Genomic DNA, 17323 nt, shown 5'->3' with positions numbered 1-17323 from the left:
GAAAGGAGAGATATGATAGGTGCATCCAGAATCAATTAGCCAGTCATTAATGGAAAAAGAACAGCCAAGAGTAGAGTTAACAGAAAGAATATCATGAGTCATGAAGCAAACACCTTCAGAATCACTATCCTTAGCTAGGTTAGCCATGGAATCCAATTGATTATTATTATTTTTCTTCTTTTTAGGATTAGGGCACTCCTTTTTATAGTGACCAACCTCACCACAGTTAAAACATTTTCTATTAGCCTTAGGATTCCTGCTCTTAGACCTGGACCTACTCTTGCCCTTCTTTTTACCATTCCCATTAGAGTTACTGTCCTCATTACCCCCTCTATTTTTAGATCTGCCCCTAACATTTAAAGCCTTTGACTGAGCAGTTTTAAAAGCTTGATTTTCCTTAAGCTCAATTTCTTTGGATTTTAAAGAACTAATTATTAAATCAAGGGGGACAGAATCCCTACCACACTTAATGGCAGCTTTAACATCATTATAAGAATCAGGGATAGCATTCATTAGGGCAATGCTAGTATACTCATCAATGGTTTTGTCACCAGACCTTTTAATGTCTTGAACAAGCTTTTGAAAAATGTCAATATTATCCTCAATGTCCTTTGAAAGATCAAGTTTAAACTTAAAGAGTTTTTCCAGCAAATACATTCTTGATGACATTGAGGTTTCAGTATACAGAGTATCTAGCTTTTCCCACAGCTCAGAGGCAGACTCAATGGTACCAACCTTTCTGATCACAGAGTCAGAGAGGTTGAGTATAATAATAGACCTAGCTAATTCATTCATTTCTGCAGCCTTATCTGCAGACTCAGTGTCAGGGACTAATCCCTCAACAGATTTGAAAACTTTATGCTGAATTAAAACACACTTCATTTTCTGTTTCCAAATCACAAAATCATTTTTCCCATTAAAGGGGACAATGCCAACTGGCTGGGACATTTTGAGAAAGATTTTAACACACACAAAAGTACCAGTAACCCAGAGAGCACAACAAGCAACCCTGCTTTCACAGAGAGTGGTCTTAAACACACAACAGTCAAGAAGACCACTTAGAACAGATATGCAGGGATTTCTCATGCAAGAAACACAGAAGCACTTATACAGCAAAGGCGCACACGCACAGGAGTCACCTCAAAGTGATCTCAGACTCAAGATTCAAGTCCAGAAGGAGTTCCTCCCTATCTGTCACGTGTACCCCGGCAAGAGGATTTCCCAGTTCACAATCACCCAATGTATGGGGGCGCAGGGGTCACTCAAGACGGTTAAGGCACAGGGTGGATAGGTAATTTACTCAAGGACACAGAGTCAAGCTCTGAGATACACACTTTGAGATTAAAGAGACACTCAAAGAAAACAGCAACGGAAGCAAGGAAGCTGTAAAGAGCAACTAGAACATGCAAGACAAGTAGGAGAACAGAGAGCCTAAGCCACGGCCAGTGGCAACTACCAGCAACAAATGCATTGTATGACACATCCATTACTTGCAACTTTGGGAAAGGCTGCTTAGTTTTTGAAGACACCGACATCGTACCATTGAACTTATTTGACCTCAAAACAAGGACGCGAAGTTGAGGGAGTGTTTCCATCCAAAAGGGAAACTCACCTTGTATTTTGTTATCGCCAATGTCCACGATAACCAAATCTTGGCAGTTGCCCAATGTCTGGGGAAGTGTTCCTTCCAATTTGTTTCCATTTAGATTGATTGACTCAAGTCTGCAAACCTTTGGGAATGTTGATGGTATGATGCTGCTAAGTTTATTTGCATTCAAAGAGAGGACAAGCGCAGATGAGCCCAAGTTTCCCAGACAATCATGAATTGCTCCTTCCAAATTATTGTCTGATAAATAAAGTACTTCAACGGATCTCAAGTTGCAAATGGATGGTGAAATCTCTCCACTCAAGTTGTTGTACCATAGTCCTAAATTAAACAGCCTTGATTCACAAAGATGGATGGTATCGAACCTGAAAGTTTATTTTTTTTCGTGTTAATTTCTATTTAATCGATATGAACCAAATGCATTAAAACAAAAAATAATCTATTTTTGCCATAAATTAATGCATCATTATAATATATACAGGAACACGTGTAATCAAATGATAGCTAACTTAAAATAATACCATTGATAACTAATCAACTCAATAATTAAAAATGTCAACATAATTTTGAATTATCCTACTAAATGTGAAATATTAATATTTGTATTTAAATGTCAATACAAAAACACAGTATGTAAATCTAAAATTATGTTAATATACCAATGTTATTGTGTTTGTCATTTTTAATATACGAGTCCATAAGTTATCAAAGATATGAAACTAAGTTAGTTATCATCTCAAGATGACTCGATATTTGAGAAGAAAAGGTTGTAATATAATGAAAGAGTTAGCCAGATCAAATGACAAATAGTAGTCATTTACACTTCCTCCATCATAGTAAGATATAACAAATGGTGTTGAGTGATATAAGTACAAACAGAATAATGTAAATAAATGGAGATAGTAAAATGGAGTTAGCAACATTAATTGTTAAATCAACTTGATTAATGAAATGGGCAGAATTAACATTATGAAAGGAAATAAAAATTCATACCGCTTAAATTATTGTAGGTAAGATCCACATTTAAGATGGTTGTGTTACCAATTTCTATCGGCAATGATCCACCAAGTCGGTTGTAAGAAATTCCCAATTGAAATAAGTTATTGAGAAGAAAAATTCCATTTGGAATATGACCTGTGAGATTATAAATCAGCCACACAAGCAATTAGCTAGTAACATAACAGAGAGATACTATTCATAAGTACACTAAATTATTCAAATTGATAGAGGAGTAATGAAAGAGAAAATATCATAGTACCACTTAATTCATTTCTGTATAGGATTAACTTTGTAATGGATGTGCAGAAAAATGTAGGGATGTGCACTGGGTCCCGGTGGCGCACACCCGAACTCCACATTAGTATGATATTGTCCGCTTTGGGCAAAATCCTAACGGTTTTGCTCTTTCCACCGTCAGAGCCTTGGTTCAGGGGGGCTGGGCCTGTATAGCTCGGGGTTCGGTGGTTGTGCTTGCAAGTTCTCCGATGTGTGAGCTCGATCAATACCTGTGGTGACCTGATGACCTGTAACATGGGGTAGGCATGTGGTCTTTGGTCTGGTCGTCTTGGTTTGAAAAGAGGATTGAAAGGGAGCAAACCATATCCCACATCGGAGAATGAACAAGAGTTGCAAGCATATAAATGGGCTACCCCAACTCCATTAGTATGAGGCCTTTTGGGGAGTACCCCAAGAGCAAAACCGTGAGGGCTTTGCCTAAAGCGAGCAATATCATACTAATGTGGAGTTCGGGTGTGCGCCACCGATACCCAACAGTTAGATAATTTATGAATTACATATCTTTTCCATATCTTGGTTGTCTTGCTCATTAAGTTAGTATTTGTATAAATAGGGCTATTATTATTCTCTTCAATCAATCAATGAATATATGAATATACGTATCTTTCTATTTTATTTTACGCACTTTGTTTAGCTTGAGTTGTCGACGGGATTCCGCCTCCTGGGACTTCTCTTTTATCTTGTTTATCGTCTTCGGCATTGTGATTAGATAAATACCCTTATCATACTCCCTCCCTAGCTGAGTCGTGTTCCTTTTTTGATTGTCCCATTATAGCTGAGTCATTTTCTATTTTGTAAAAAAACACCAACTTTTCTTCTCTCTTATTTTATTCTCTCTTCATCTCTCTACCTTTTTCTTTTCCTACTACAAAGAGACAGAGGGAGTATTATCTACTTATAGATTATATAATTATATGCATTACTCCCTCCGTCCACCATTTTAAGAACCATTTTGCCATTGAGTTGTTCACGATTTACAGAACCATTTACTTTATTCCATTTTTAGTGTGCAAATCTCATATTCCACCAACCCAATATAAAACTAATACTTTTAACGGGTCTCTAACATTCGGTTCCTATCACTTTCTCCCTTTATGAGAAAACAATATTTTTATTGCTTCTACAAAATCTCTAGGCAAAGATTCACTTTAAAATCAAACTCCTCACAAAATTCCTACTTGAAAGAATATTAAAAGCAAATTAGCTAAAATACATTCATAAAGAATGATATGCAATGATCCTAATGACGTTATTTATGTTCTTATTTTGCTCAGAAGACTTCAGTAATACATGATAATTAAATCAGAGAATTTAGGATCTCGACTTAAGGCTTGGATTCTCAATCACATTCAAAGATTCAATTACTTGGAATTAATTAATTAATTAAATCTAGAAGACTTATTACTTGGATAAATTATACAGGAGATTAATTTCTTGAGTTTCATAACTAAATCCGAAGAATTAATCTTGGAGACCTCTTTGTACAAGGAAGGTCAATCACTTTTAAAACAAAAAAAGGGCCATACTCTCAAAAGCAATCTCAAATCAAATAAAAAGGGCCAAAACTTCTTCATTCTTCTTAACAAAATGGGCCTAACTGAATTATTTAAACAAAACAAACTGGCCCAAAAGAGAGCCCAATTCCAGAGAATAAGATGGTGCTTTAACACACACATACAAACCATATCCAGCTCTCGGCCGCCGGCGTGCGACCTCCTCTGCGTCACCAAACCATATACGGTTGTTTTTTTAACATTTGTGCTTTAATGGATCTTTATAATTTTTTATTTGATCATAACATGTCACCATTTCATTATTTATCATATTTCACATGACAACATAAGAGGCACTCCAACCGTTTGCCGAAATGCCCGACAAAGTCTGGTGTAGTCTAAGTGTTCTTCATGTCATCAATGACAAAGATTACTCCATATTTTTCTAAACCCTAATCTTCTCCTTCATCAAAATTGTTCAGCCATGGCTCATGCTGATAATTCAAAGTCCAACAATTCGGAGCAGCGACCCTATCTTCGGCTCAATCCCCCGAAATTCAACGGAGACGACCCATGGGGATGGACTTTCAAGGTTGACATGTATTTCGACTATTACGGAATGTCGAAAGTGCATCGTCTACACTTTGTCGGACTACTCTTCGAGCAGCAGGCGCTGGATTGGCTCATTTACCGAAAAAAACACAAATTGCTGAAATCATGGTCTGAGTTCATGGAAGCAGTGAAAGAGAGGTTTGATTCAACATATCATGACAATCATTTCGGGAAACTGTGCAAGCTGCAACAACTCAACACGGTGATCGAATATCAGGACGAGTTCGAGAGGCTTTTGGTCAAGATTAAGGGTGCATCGCTATCGGAGACTCACCTTGTCTCCATATGTGAATCGGGCTTCAAAGATGCTATTCGTTGGGAACTACACTTGCGAAAGCCTTCGTCCTTGTGTGAGACTTTTGCACTTGCCCGCAAATTCGAGAAGATGTACGATGAAGGCTTCAAGTAACAGAGGTGTGTATTTGTTGTTTTATAGTTTTAGGTGTTTGATTTTAGTTATTTTTTTTGAGTTGAATTTTATGGGGATTGAATTTATTTGCAGTTGTTTCCTATTAGTCCTCATTAAAGTTTAACAGAAATTGCTAGTATTGTTAGAAACACACAAACACATTTGAATCATCAAGTTCTGAACAAATACTTCTGTTTAAGAGAAACAAAATCTCAGAGTTATATTTTGGTCTAAAGTCTAAGACAGAAGATTAGAATTTACTCCCTCCGTCCCCCAAAATCCCCCAAAATTTGCTACACTTTGACCCGACACGGGTTTTAAGAAATGTAATGGAAAGTGAGTTGAAAAAGTTGGTGGGATGTGGGTCCTACTTTTAAAGTATTAGTTTTATAATAAAATGTGAGTAAGAATGAGTTAGTGGAATATGGGGTCCACTACCAAAAATGGTAAAAGTGAAGTGTATCAAATTTTCAGGGACGGACCGAAATGGTAATATGTATCAAATTTTCAGGGACAGAGGTAGTAACAATTTTGAACATTGAAATATTTGATTTTATTTAGCATCTGTGCAGATTGCAAGCAAGGGTTGCTTAATCACACATTAGAGACAATATGTATAATCTTATAAACAAAAGTAGCCTAACTTAGAAATACAACATTGGATAGTTTAAGATGCATTATTTGCAAAACATCAAACACAAATCATCATAGACACAACCAGCTAGTGTTCCAAATGAAACTCAAGAAAAGCACAATATTTGTCTTGAATCACCTTCTCCTTGTTGCTGCTTTTCCTCTATTTCTTCTCTTCATCTTACTATTACTATATCCATCCCAAAAAAGAAGTCCACTAACCATCTTGGCCTTCCGCTTCTTACAAACATGTAACCAATTCCAATTCCAACTATGCATCCACATCCATACCCCATCACCACACTTTGCCAACCAAATCCATCTATAAATCCTGACTCTTTATCCTCATCTTCTTGGGGAAACATTGGTTTACCATCAGTTGTTTCACACTGTTTTGTCAACGGGACTCCACACAATCCCAAGTTTCCTACATATGAATCATTCTGAAAGGTAGAAAACTGCGTAGATTGTGGTATCTGTCCCACAAGATTATTCATTGATAGGTTTAATTTCGAAAGAAATGTCAACCCTGTTAGATCACTTGGAATTTTTCCACCCAATCTGTTCCATGACAAATCCAATGACTCAAGAAGACTTATATTCCCAAGAGACACGGGAATCTGTCCCGTGAGAGTATTGTGGGACAAATTCAAGTATCTTAGAGAATTAAGAGTGCCTATGGAAACTGGAATATTCCCAGAAAATTTATTGGAAGAGAAATCAATCGTTGTAAACGTATCCAACAATGTCCGCAATGTCTGATCCAAACCTTTCAAAGTGAAACTTAAGTCTATAAATTCTTGGAGCGCATCCTTCTCATCGCGTGTTAGATTTTCCTTAGCATCGATCATACCACCAAAATTCTTGAAATATCTATCAGGTAACGAGCCAACAAAATCATTTCTTGCTATATCCAAGACTTGCAACTTTGGAAACGGATGTTCAGTCTTTGAAGCCTCCAACATAGTACCATTTAACTTGTTAGACCTCAAGATGAGGACGCGAAGTTGAGGGAATCTTTCCATCCAGAAGGGAAATGCACCTCGTATTTCATTGTCACCAACGTCAATGCTCTGCAGACGTTGGCAGTTGATTAGGGAGTGAGGTATTCCTTCCAATTTATTGCCATTCAGAGTAAGGGCCTGAAGACTACATCCTTCTGCAAATGTAGATTGAAGGGCTGTGATTTGATTTCCACCCAAATTAAGAAGCCACAGTGAACTATTGATGTTTCCCAAGCACTTTGGAATTGGTCCTTCCAAATGATTGTCTGCTACATGGAGGAGTGAAAGTAATCTCAAGTTGCAAATGGATGATGGAATCTCTCCAGATAATTTGTTTTGAAAGAGTAATAAAGTAGTCAGCTCTGACATATTCCCGATGGTGGAAGGTATTGGACCTACAAATTGATTCGTAATTAGGAACAAGAATGACATATGAGAGAGAGAGAGAGTGATACCATTTAAATTATTGCCCTGAAGCAATAACATACGCATGGCTGTCATGCTTCCAATCTCTTTTGGAATATGACCTGTACAAGCAAAATTGTGTAGCTAAAGATAGTATTCAAGGTCATGTAGCAATGAAAGAGAATATCATACCGGTTAATTTGTTACTGTAAAGCAATAAGTAGGAAAGGGAAGTCAAGTTCCCAAATTCCTTTGGTATTGATCCATTGATTAGATAGTTTTCTTTTAACTGGAGTTCCCATAAATTAACAAGACTACCCAACTCTTTTGGTATAGGACCTGCAAGAATTTCAAATCATGAAAGTTCAATTTGGTATCTTATCAGAATGGTTGGAATCGTACCACTTAAAACATTATTGCCAAGGTATATGCCAATCATGGCTGTCAAGTTCCCAAGTTCTCTTGGCACTGAACCACTAATTTTGTTGCAACACATGCTCAATCACTCGAAATTGGTAAGACGGCAGATCTCTTTCGGAATTTCACCCGTAGGTTTTATGACGAATACATAAACTTTAGCTCAATCTAACCATTATATGATTATAGGAAATGTAGGAAAGTGAGTGGAAAAGATTTGTTGTATGTGATTATAAAATGAGTTCGTGAAATATAAAATCCATTAGCAAAAGTAGTAAAATTTACACAGAAATTATTAAAATGCACAAAAGTGGTGGAATAATTCGTACCTGTTAAATTATTTTCTTCAAGACCTATTCTGCGAAGGGAAGTCATGTAACCTCCCGAATTTCCGAACCCTAATTTTAGAGCCCTGGAATTTATTATTGATGACGTGGGAGATGTTAATTATTTGATAGATGAATTTATTGCATGAGTTTCTTTGACCGGGAAGTTTGAAAAGTCAAAATTGTAGACTATGTGATGTGGCATGTGATTTAATAAATTATGAGGTGAATTAATTGGTTAAGGGTGAGTGAGAATATTAGGGAAAATTTTCATAAATACTAGTCAACTAAATATTGAGATTTTCGAACCCTTGGACTTTTGGAGAAGGAATTCTATTTTTCCGGATTTAATTTAATTATTGGGATATTTATCCAAATTAAATCCAAACCCCAATTATTCTTTATTTTTATGGAGAAAAATCGAGCCCCTTATATTCCTAGGTGATTTTCGAAAATCACCTATGTTGGGAAGAAAATATTATTTGCTTGTTTAATTGATTCCTTACTTGATTTCCTTCCATACCTAGAATTTAAATATTCTACCAAATCTTTTCATACCTCAAGAGATCTTACCATATCTTATTTTAGTTGATATTAAAAATCCATGCCTTATTTAAAAGGCTACTACATGCCTATTTCCTTTCCTCCAATGGGAGAATTTTTATTTTATTTTGCTCCGTGATATTTTATTCTACTTCGTAAAATATACCAAAACAAAATCTTGGCTAATTGGGAGCCATATATTTCGAAAATTTCATGCCTTGATACTCTAGTCTATTTTTGTTAATTCTTCTTCCCTACTTCACAATAATTATTTATTTAATTGTGGAGAATAAAATCTTACCAAATATTCTATTTATTTACCTAAAGATTTTATTGAGTACTATAAATAAGAGAACCCCTAACCCTAGCCCCATAATTTTCACCCCCTTTCCCCATAGTACACGCCCCCTCCCTTCTTCACTCTCTCCAAATTTTTCTTCTTCTATTCTCCAATATTTTGTCATCTTTTGAAGAAGAATTGAAGTTTGATCCAAGAATTTTGAAGAACCAAGTCTAATACTTAATTTCTACCGTTCGTTTTTCTCACAAGGTATTTTTATATTCATCTTCTTCGTTCCTACTTGATTCCTCTTCTTTCTAACCGATTAATCGATATTCTTGAACCCTCATACATCTTGTTTGAGTGAAAGTGGGATAAAGGGGATATGGAAATATGTATACATGTGTGTGGCGTGTGTGTGTGTGGCATGTGTGTGTACGTGTCGTGTGTGTGTGTGTTGTGTTTGTGTGGTGTGTGTTTGATGGCTAAATACTCTTGTGTGACATATGTTGATGTTAGGTCTAGATTTGAGATGTGAATGGAACTTATGCGATGAACATAATCTTGATTGATTAATGATACTAAAATAGATCGGTGGGAAAAGGGAAAAACGTTGAGACATGCATGAGTTAGGAGTTTGTATTGAATCTGATTTGTGATATGTGCCTATGTGATTAAAAAGGTGAAACCTCAGTTGCAAAGCCGGATAACAAGGGAAAGAACTTACTTGAAATCTAAGCAGTCGAGGTGGGCTTTATTCTTAAACTCTTTATGTTGCAAATTTATGTATGTGGAGAAATAAGGGTGGTATAATTGTTATGCCATGCCTATGTCTGTTTTGTTGTGATATTGTGCGCCTGATGCCCAGTTTGAGAGTTCGCTCCATTGGGCTATAGGGCTATGGATATGATTAAACGAATTCGGGTCTGATTACGGGGCGCAAACCCTACCAGGCTGTGTACACGAGGGGATCGGGAGCCGTCCTTGCTAGTCGGCCGGTCTCGTGGGCGAAAAGTGTGGCCACACTTTCGTCGCACCATGGAAATGTTGAGTTTGTGGAAATTTGATGAGAAAAATGGGGAGTTGTTTGACTGGCCAGTCTATTGGAAAATATATTTTGTGATACTCGTGATATTCTCTTTTAACTTTTAACTGCTTAAAACTCGAGTTCACTTGGTAAGGGTGGCATAACTTATAAAATATTTTGGCAACGAGCTCACTGAGTATTTCAAAATACTTAGCCCTGCATGTGTTTTCCTTATGTGCAGGTTGAACGATGACGAGCGGTGGCGGGTGTTGAGTATGATAACTAATTAAGATGGTTGTTTTGAACTTCAAGCGTAGTTGTGTCTTCATACATAGCTACTCTTTCTCTTGGTCGCTTTCCGCTGAGTTTTTGATACACTTTAATACTTTTGAAATATTTTGCACTCTCCTTTCGGTTTAGAGGCCTTAGACTTTCGTGTGGTTTTTATCTTGGAAAGTATGTCATACTCTTGAGATTTTTTATCGTAATTTATGATATCTTCCTTTTTCTTATTTAAGCTTCTAGGTTAAGTTGTTGTTTTAAATGCTCTGATAGTTCCTTTAAATATTTTGGTCAAAACTCTTTAAATGAAACCCTAGCCTATGTTGAATTCTTTAAGTCCGTTTTAGTAGCAGTTGTCGCATTTATTGTACCCTAGGAAGGCGGACTGTTAGATGTCATCTTTCCAATATCTCTTGATAATGATTCATTGAAATCATTTAAAGCAAAGTCACAATACATCAACGAAGTCATGCCATATATAGTCGCGGGCAAAGGGCCAGCTTAAACTTTGTAAGTTAGTGAGATATCCCAACTCTTTGGGAATATTACCTGCGTATCATCTCCCGAAATGAGTGCTTACAAGAAGCGTCTCGCTTATAGTGGGACTGATGGAGTAAAAATATCATAGGATATCACAATCTAACGTATGAAATAGTAACATGTGGCCATCTTATCCACTTGATTTTAACATAAAGGATATTTTAATCATTTTTATACAAAATCTTTTATGGGGATTTCCTTGTTTTGTTTACACCGTGAAATTGAACAAGTTACGAAAATTTCCTTTAATTAGATTTCAAACATATACTCGGATATCTTGTGATGTGATCGCGATGAAAGCACCAGTTGATAAGGGTTCAAGTGAAAAAGGTAAAGAAAGTCGTAGAGAAACCTTGCTCTGTCGACAATCGGAATTTCTAAACAAAAAAAAATAAATAAAGATAAAAGACAATAATTACGATTTCATTGATTGAACAATGAGAATAACAATAGGGGGGCATGTTAGGGTGCCACTTCCCCTTAAAATAACACCATACCACCATTCCTAGCCAATCATTTGTACACGTGGACGAATAATAAGCTGCCACGTGGCAAAAAAAAAAAATTCGGAAAAAGACGATGTCTTGTCCAGCAATACCCGACACACTATACAACAATCTATAGATTGTTGTGTAGTGTTTGTAATATTGCTGTGTAGCGTTTATAATATTGCTGTATAAGCGGTGTCACGGTGTCATTTTAAGAGGGGTTGTCATTTTAACACAAACCTAACAATAGGTCCTATTTATAATGCAAATATGAAAGATAATTTCGAAGATATAATCGTATCATGATGGCATAGATTCGTCTCATAATGATTTATCTCTCCTATTTATAATAGAACCTCTGTTAAAGAGATGCATAACTATAAAACCTGCAAAGAAACAAAATGAATAATACCTCCGAAAATAATTATTGAAATGACATTAAAAAGATAATTTCAATGCAAAACAAGCCAAAATATAAGAGAGCTTGAGATAAGATCTCACCACTGAATTTATTGTCACCAAGGTCCAACAATTGAAGCATTGTTAAATTCCCAATTTCCCTTGGAATGTTACCTACGAGTAAATTGCATCAAATTATCATAAGATAAGTCAAACTAAACGGTAACACGTGACAATCATATCAATTGATTTTAACATAAAAGCATATTTAGTCATTTTGCAAAATCATTAAGATCATGATGTTATACCTTACCACTTAAATTGTTAGCACCCAAGAATTGTTCTTGAACCAATGTCAAGTTTCCAATTTCGGTTGGCACGTTTCCTCTAAAACTTTTGTTGTACAAGAAATATACTCAAGCTTTGAACACTGCCCCAAACTCGATGGTATTTCCCCATACAACTTATTGTAAGAAATACGAAGTCTCTTAAGCCTACGAAAATTATGTTTGCACACATCAAGAGGCAGACCACTAGACAAACTATTATTCCTCAAATTCAAGACTTCTAAAATTGGCATGTTAAAAATAGATGTGGGGATAGGACCATGAAAAGAGTTTTCGCTCATATCTAAAGAAACGAGAAAAGAAATATTTCCGATTTCTGGTGGAATGGTTCCTACAATACCCATGGACGATATGTTCAACTGAGTGACTCTGTGATAGCGAGAATCACAAGTAACTCCCATCCAACTACAAATACTGCTCTCTCGGCTCCAATTTTTGGTCAATATGTTATGGGGATCGAAAGAGATTTGAGATTTGAAGGCAGTAAGTGAAGAACGATCAGTGTTGAAATCTGAGTTGGCTGAGCTATAATCAATTAACCATTGAAGTAGAAAGAGTGATGTTATAAGGAGGTGGAGATGGTAAGATCTATCCATTAGGCTTGATTTCAAAAGAAGTAATGTGTGGGTGGTTAAATCGAGACATTAAAAGTGTATATATATAACTTAAAATTGTAAGCGTGTTTTTTTTTATGATTAATTAGGGAGTAATGACTGACTCTTGACCACGTAAGTCAAGTCAGTGCAATGTGGACAAAATAGTGATGATTTTTCACCCAAGTCAAAAATTTGGACTTCTACATTCGATGCTGAATAAATCAACGATAATGAACGTGGACAATCTTAAATATATGGCCGAAATACGAAGTTGGTCCAAAACAATCACATTTTGAAATGCGAATCCTAAACAACATAAAATCGTCGTGGGATCGGTCCTTTTATGACGGTTCCGTAAAAAACTAACGATCAACGGATGATTAGTGTAATTTTGACTAAAATACACAAAAATAAAAATTCACTTTGTCTCTATTTTATTTTAATTTAATTAGTCATGAATTTTTCTTTAGAAACCGTATAGAGAATGAAATTAATAACATAATTCTTCGTTATGTTAAAAAAAGGACTTCACACGTACAAGAAGATCTTCTATAAAAACCAAATCAAATACTAACCCTATGTAAATGTAAATCAAATCAAATCACCACAACTATATAATAAAACATAAAATAAGTAAAATAATTATACAAATATATTATTAGCTCCCTTTCTATTAAAGGGTTACGACATTTAAGCTCTCTCCTTATGGGGAGTGATCAATTGCTAACTAATTAACAATCTCAAATTAAGACTAAATCTGAGCCATTAGATTAGAAGATTAGTGGTTAAAATAATGTCACATAAATTATATTTTTAATTAAGAAAATTATTAAATAAAAATTAGGGGTATTAATGTCAATTCTCTCTCATTAAAATCATCTTAAAACTTTAAATTTACGTAACTCTCTCGATTTAAATTATTTTTTCGCAAAAAATATATCAAATTAAAGATAATTTTATAAGGATTCTAACGAGATCTCAATTGCATATGTTCCAACAACGTTCGGATGATGAAATTTGATATTTTTTATTTTAGTTTTCGTAAATGTTGTAACCAGATTTTTATCAACAAATACATAAAAAAATTTCAATATAATGCATATAAAATCTTAATAAAATATGTGTTGATATTCTTATGTGATATTGTTGATATTTGTAATACACGTAGTGATATATGATAACGTAATGACGATATTACCCTTTTGTTGATATTTTATCTACTATTTATTGAAATTTGTAAGGTTCATTCTCATCCACTCATTTTAAAATCTAAGGATGCAGATTTGGTCTTAATTTTGGATTATAATACTATAAGTAATGGAAGATGACCCCTCTCTCTATATATATAACTCAAAGTTGTGTTGTGTTTCTTTTTATGTGGAGGGAAGAGGGTTTGAGCACATAGGGAGTGACACTTGTTTGAAAGTGAAATAAGTGATACATGTACAATTTAAATTTTATATAATAATTAATTAATGAGCACAAAGAAAAAGTCTTCGAAAAAAATCTTTAATATCATAAACAGAATAGTCTAGTGATTTTTCATTTGAATGGTAGTTGTAGAGTACTCTCGACTCTAAAAATGTCATGTTCAAACGAATAAGTTAAAATTGGTAATGATTGAAAAAAGTTATACACATCATAATAATAATGATCGATAGCTACATATATCTGTGATACATGATATCATATCTTAAATGAAGACTTTGTAATTCAAGTAGCCAATTGCAAATAACTGCATTAATTATTGTGGAAAATGTTTAATCATTTGGCGAAACAAACTCTTTCAAATACTAGAATATTCAGCAAGAGAGGTGGATCGATCCATCATCCATAGATGTATCACAATTCAAGTCAAGTAACTATAAATTATTGGTTGGAGATCTAATCATGAGAAAAGTATAACTTCAATTTAATGGAAGGAAGAATGGTGATTGAATATTTTCCACAGTCGTTAGTCATGACGATTAACTAGCAATTGGGGTATGACACCTATATTAAGTAACTGTTTGAATGTTAAGTTTACTTGATATTAAATGGCCAAGGTTTACAAATGGGGCACGATCAACATATACAATTTGACTTATACAGGGGACTCCATTTTTTTAAAGGTAAACAGCCGTTTAAATTACAAAGTTTGGTTAGAATTTGATTCATCCCTCAAAGTTTAATTGAAACCAGCTAATTAAATCACGTAGTTTAACGCAAGAAGTGAAGAACGATCGGTATTGATATCGGTGGCTAAGCTATTATTCATCAAATAATGAACTGACAAGAGTAGAGTAAGGAGGAGAAAATGAGAAGATTTTACCATTTTCGACTGCAGTATTTTTGTGATTGGGCTACGATGTATATACATGCATGTGTGTGATATTTATTATAAGGAGATTGTAACAAATGTGAATACATTAGGTAAAGTCAATGCTATATTTAGAGTTGTGTCTATCTGATTATTGATGATGCCGCGGCGGCTTCACTGATTAACAATTTAAGAATTATTTACTAAGTCAATGAAAGAGATCTCAATTTTTAAGGTATGTATCCACCAATTATTATTTTTGTCAACAGATTTTGTCATCAGATCTCAATTTTCTTGAACGATCTCATCAGATTTTGTCAAAGATTGAATTGTAAGAGATTGAATTAAATAGATACCACTAGTCTTGGTTACCACCTTCTCTAAATATGACGATTCCTACCGGCGGAACTACATGTATAGAGGGAGGGGCTTTAGCCCCTAACGAATTCATTTTTTAAACTTTTTTCATTATAAAATTCTATATTTTATACATATTATTATATAAAAGTCTCTATTAATAATCTAAATTACCTACACATTTATTTCTAAGATAAATTTTAAAATTTTAGCCCCTACTTACGTTCATTTCTGCGTATACCACTGTTGATTCTTAGTATTTAAGTCAAACTATATGAATGTTGACATCGTTAATATTTTTATGATAACTGAAGTGACATTTTAACAAGTTGACAGAATATTTAAACACTTATTTTGTTCAATAGTTGCGTAGGAGTAGCTTCGGCTCGGCAACAAAACCAAACACATGCTACTTCTATTCAGATCCAAGGAATTCATTGAAGCAATAGATCAAACAGCTTGCATTCATTCCTTCAGTTAGTTTTCAAAAAATATACACATACGTTTTTGTATATTTAATTGGATATTTATAGGAATATTATAAAGTCTTTCTTGTAAAATATTTATGTATTAAATCAACCCCTACATCTTCCACCCTACGGCCATCGGAATTCCATATTTCCGTCGTCTAATTAAGCTTTCCTTTCTCCGTCGGTATTTTTTCCTTTTCTCCGCCGCATATCCAATTTAGCGCCTCTTGTTCGGTTAACAGAATCCGCGATGTTAGAGCAAGTGCGAAATGCCTCGAGGTTATTCCCTGCTATCTTGATTTCTCATTGTGCTCCAATCGTCAATGAAAAAATTCAATGCTTTATGGAAAGTCAATTTCTCATTAAGGCCGAAAGTTTCTCAACGGGTGGCGGGGTTTGAATCCGTGACCTCAAGGTCACGGGAAAACTGTGCTATGACCCATTGGTAGTATCATTCTTCTTTCTTTCCCTTTTCTTCAAAATACTCACTCCGTCCCCCATAATTTGTCACCATTTGATCCGGCATGGGTTTTAATAAATGTAATAGAAAGTGCGTTTGAAAAAGTTAGTGACATGTGGGTCCTACTTTTATATATTAGTTTTATAATAAAATGTGAGTAAGTGTGAGTTAGTGGAATATGGGATCCCTGCTAAAAATGATAAAAGTGAAAGGTGACAAATTTTTAGGGACGGACCAAAAATGGTAATTAATTTTTGATAAAGAAAGATTACACATTATCTTCTTCCTTTTGCTGCATCTTATCACTTTTCTTTTCCACCTTTCTCCTTTCTATCCATTTTGATTTGGCTGGCTTAATGGTGTAAACATATTTTCCCTTTGCTTATTTTCCTTTACTTCTCCACCTTTAGCTTTTTCTTTTTGCCGCTTTGATTTGACTGGATAGACACAATTTCCCTTTATTTTTTCACCTTTAGCTTTTCATTTCCACTTTCATATGACTGGATGATCATCTGGTTTTACGCTATGTAATTGACTTGACTTGGAAATATTTTTTTAGCTTTGAACATAAAGAGTTTTCTATATACTCCCTCCGTTTCTTCATATTTGAGTCATTTTACCATTTTGGAAAGTTTCTTCATAGTTCAGTCATTTCCTTATATGGTAACTTTTTCCTCTCTCTTACTTTACTCTCTCTTACTTTATTCTCTCTACTTTATTCACTTTATACTTTATTCTCTCTACATTTTCCTCTCTCTTACTTTTTTATCTATTTATTTAACACACCCAACATTCATTTCTAAAACTTCGTGCCGAAAATTTCTGCCTCAACTATGAAGAAACGGAGGGAATAGCACATAACTGCAATTAGCACTGCATTGACAATATGGAGAGAGTTTCCCCATTTTTCCTACTTTCCATCCTCATATTGTTTCCTTCTCTTAGCCTTGCTATTACTCATCAAATCAATACTGATGAGTCTGCACTTCTTGCTTTCAAACCCCTCGTCCCTTCAGATCCTGACAATATTTTGA

The 17323-nt window shown here is 34.9% G+C and overlaps 3 protein-coding genes and 1 long non-coding RNA gene across 6 annotated transcripts in view; 2 read left to right on the top strand and 2 right to left on the bottom strand.

Annotated features, from left to right (window-relative positions):
* Positions 1-17323, top strand: part of LOC125190981 (receptor-like protein 18) — a 61305-nt gene that overhangs the window by 41367 nt on the left and 2615 nt on the right. The window lies entirely within an intron of this gene.
* On the top strand, positions 4604-10334 carry LOC125200861. Of its 2 annotated transcripts, none has more exons than XM_048098671.1 (2): positions 4604-4642; positions 4878-5544. In XM_048098671.1, the coding sequence occupies exon 2, from the start codon at positions 4880-4882 to the stop codon at positions 5414-5416; it is 537 nt and encodes a 178-aa protein (XP_047954628.1). In that variant the 5' UTR covers positions 4604-4642; positions 4878-4879; the 3' UTR covers positions 5417-5544. The 2 variants fall into 2 exon arrangements, with proteins under 2 accessions (XP_047954628.1, XP_047954629.1); XM_048098672.1 differs by lacking the exon at positions 4604-4642 and adding an exon at positions 10293-10334 and having other exon boundaries at positions 4778-5421.
* Positions 6018-8355, bottom strand: LOC125200858 (receptor-like protein Cf-9 homolog). The gene is made up of 4 exons (XM_048098668.1): positions 8205-8355; positions 7651-7797; positions 7509-7580; positions 6018-7448 (listed from the first exon to the last, which is right to left on the bottom strand). Exons 1-4 carry the CDS (start codon positions 8248-8250, stop codon positions 6226-6228), a joined length of 1488 nt encoding a protein of 495 aa, XP_047954625.1. The 5' UTR covers positions 8251-8355; the 3' UTR covers positions 6018-6225.
* Positions 11217-12725, bottom strand: LOC125200862. 2 transcript variants are annotated; one of them, XR_007172791.1, is made up of 2 exons: positions 12069-12725; positions 11217-11934 (listed from the first exon to the last, which is right to left on the bottom strand). It is a non-coding gene; the product is annotated as an uncharacterized LOC125200862 (long non-coding RNA). The 2 variants fall into 2 exon arrangements; XR_007172792.1 differs by having other exon boundaries at positions 12074-12725.

This window comes from Salvia hispanica, chromosome 1 (genome assembly GCF_023119035.1).
Source record: "Salvia hispanica cultivar TCC Black 2014 chromosome 1, UniMelb_Shisp_WGS_1.0, whole genome shotgun sequence".
Lineage (NCBI taxonomy): Eukaryota > Viridiplantae > Streptophyta > Magnoliopsida > Lamiales > Lamiaceae > Salvia > Salvia hispanica.
Note: the sequence above shows the minus strand (reverse complement) of the source record. Positions and strands in the feature narration are given on the sequence as shown.

Bases quoted from the DNA above. Each gene is read 5' to 3' on its own strand.
- LOC125200861 (XM_048098672.1), top strand. From the start codon at position 4,880: ATGGCTCATGCTGATAATTCAAAGTCCAACAATTCGGAGCAGCGACCC.
- LOC125200858 (XM_048098668.1), bottom strand. From the start codon at position 8,250: ATGACTTCCCTTCGCAGAATAGGTCTTGAAGAAAATAATTTAACAG. The intron at 7,798-8,204 runs GTACGAATTATT...AAATTCTTGCAG, and splicing joins TGAAGAAAATAATTTAACAG to GTCCTATACCAAAAGAGTTG. The intron at 7,581-7,650 runs GTATGATATTCT...TTGCTTGTACAG, and splicing joins TTACAGTAACAAATTAACCG to GTCATATTCCAAAAGAGATT.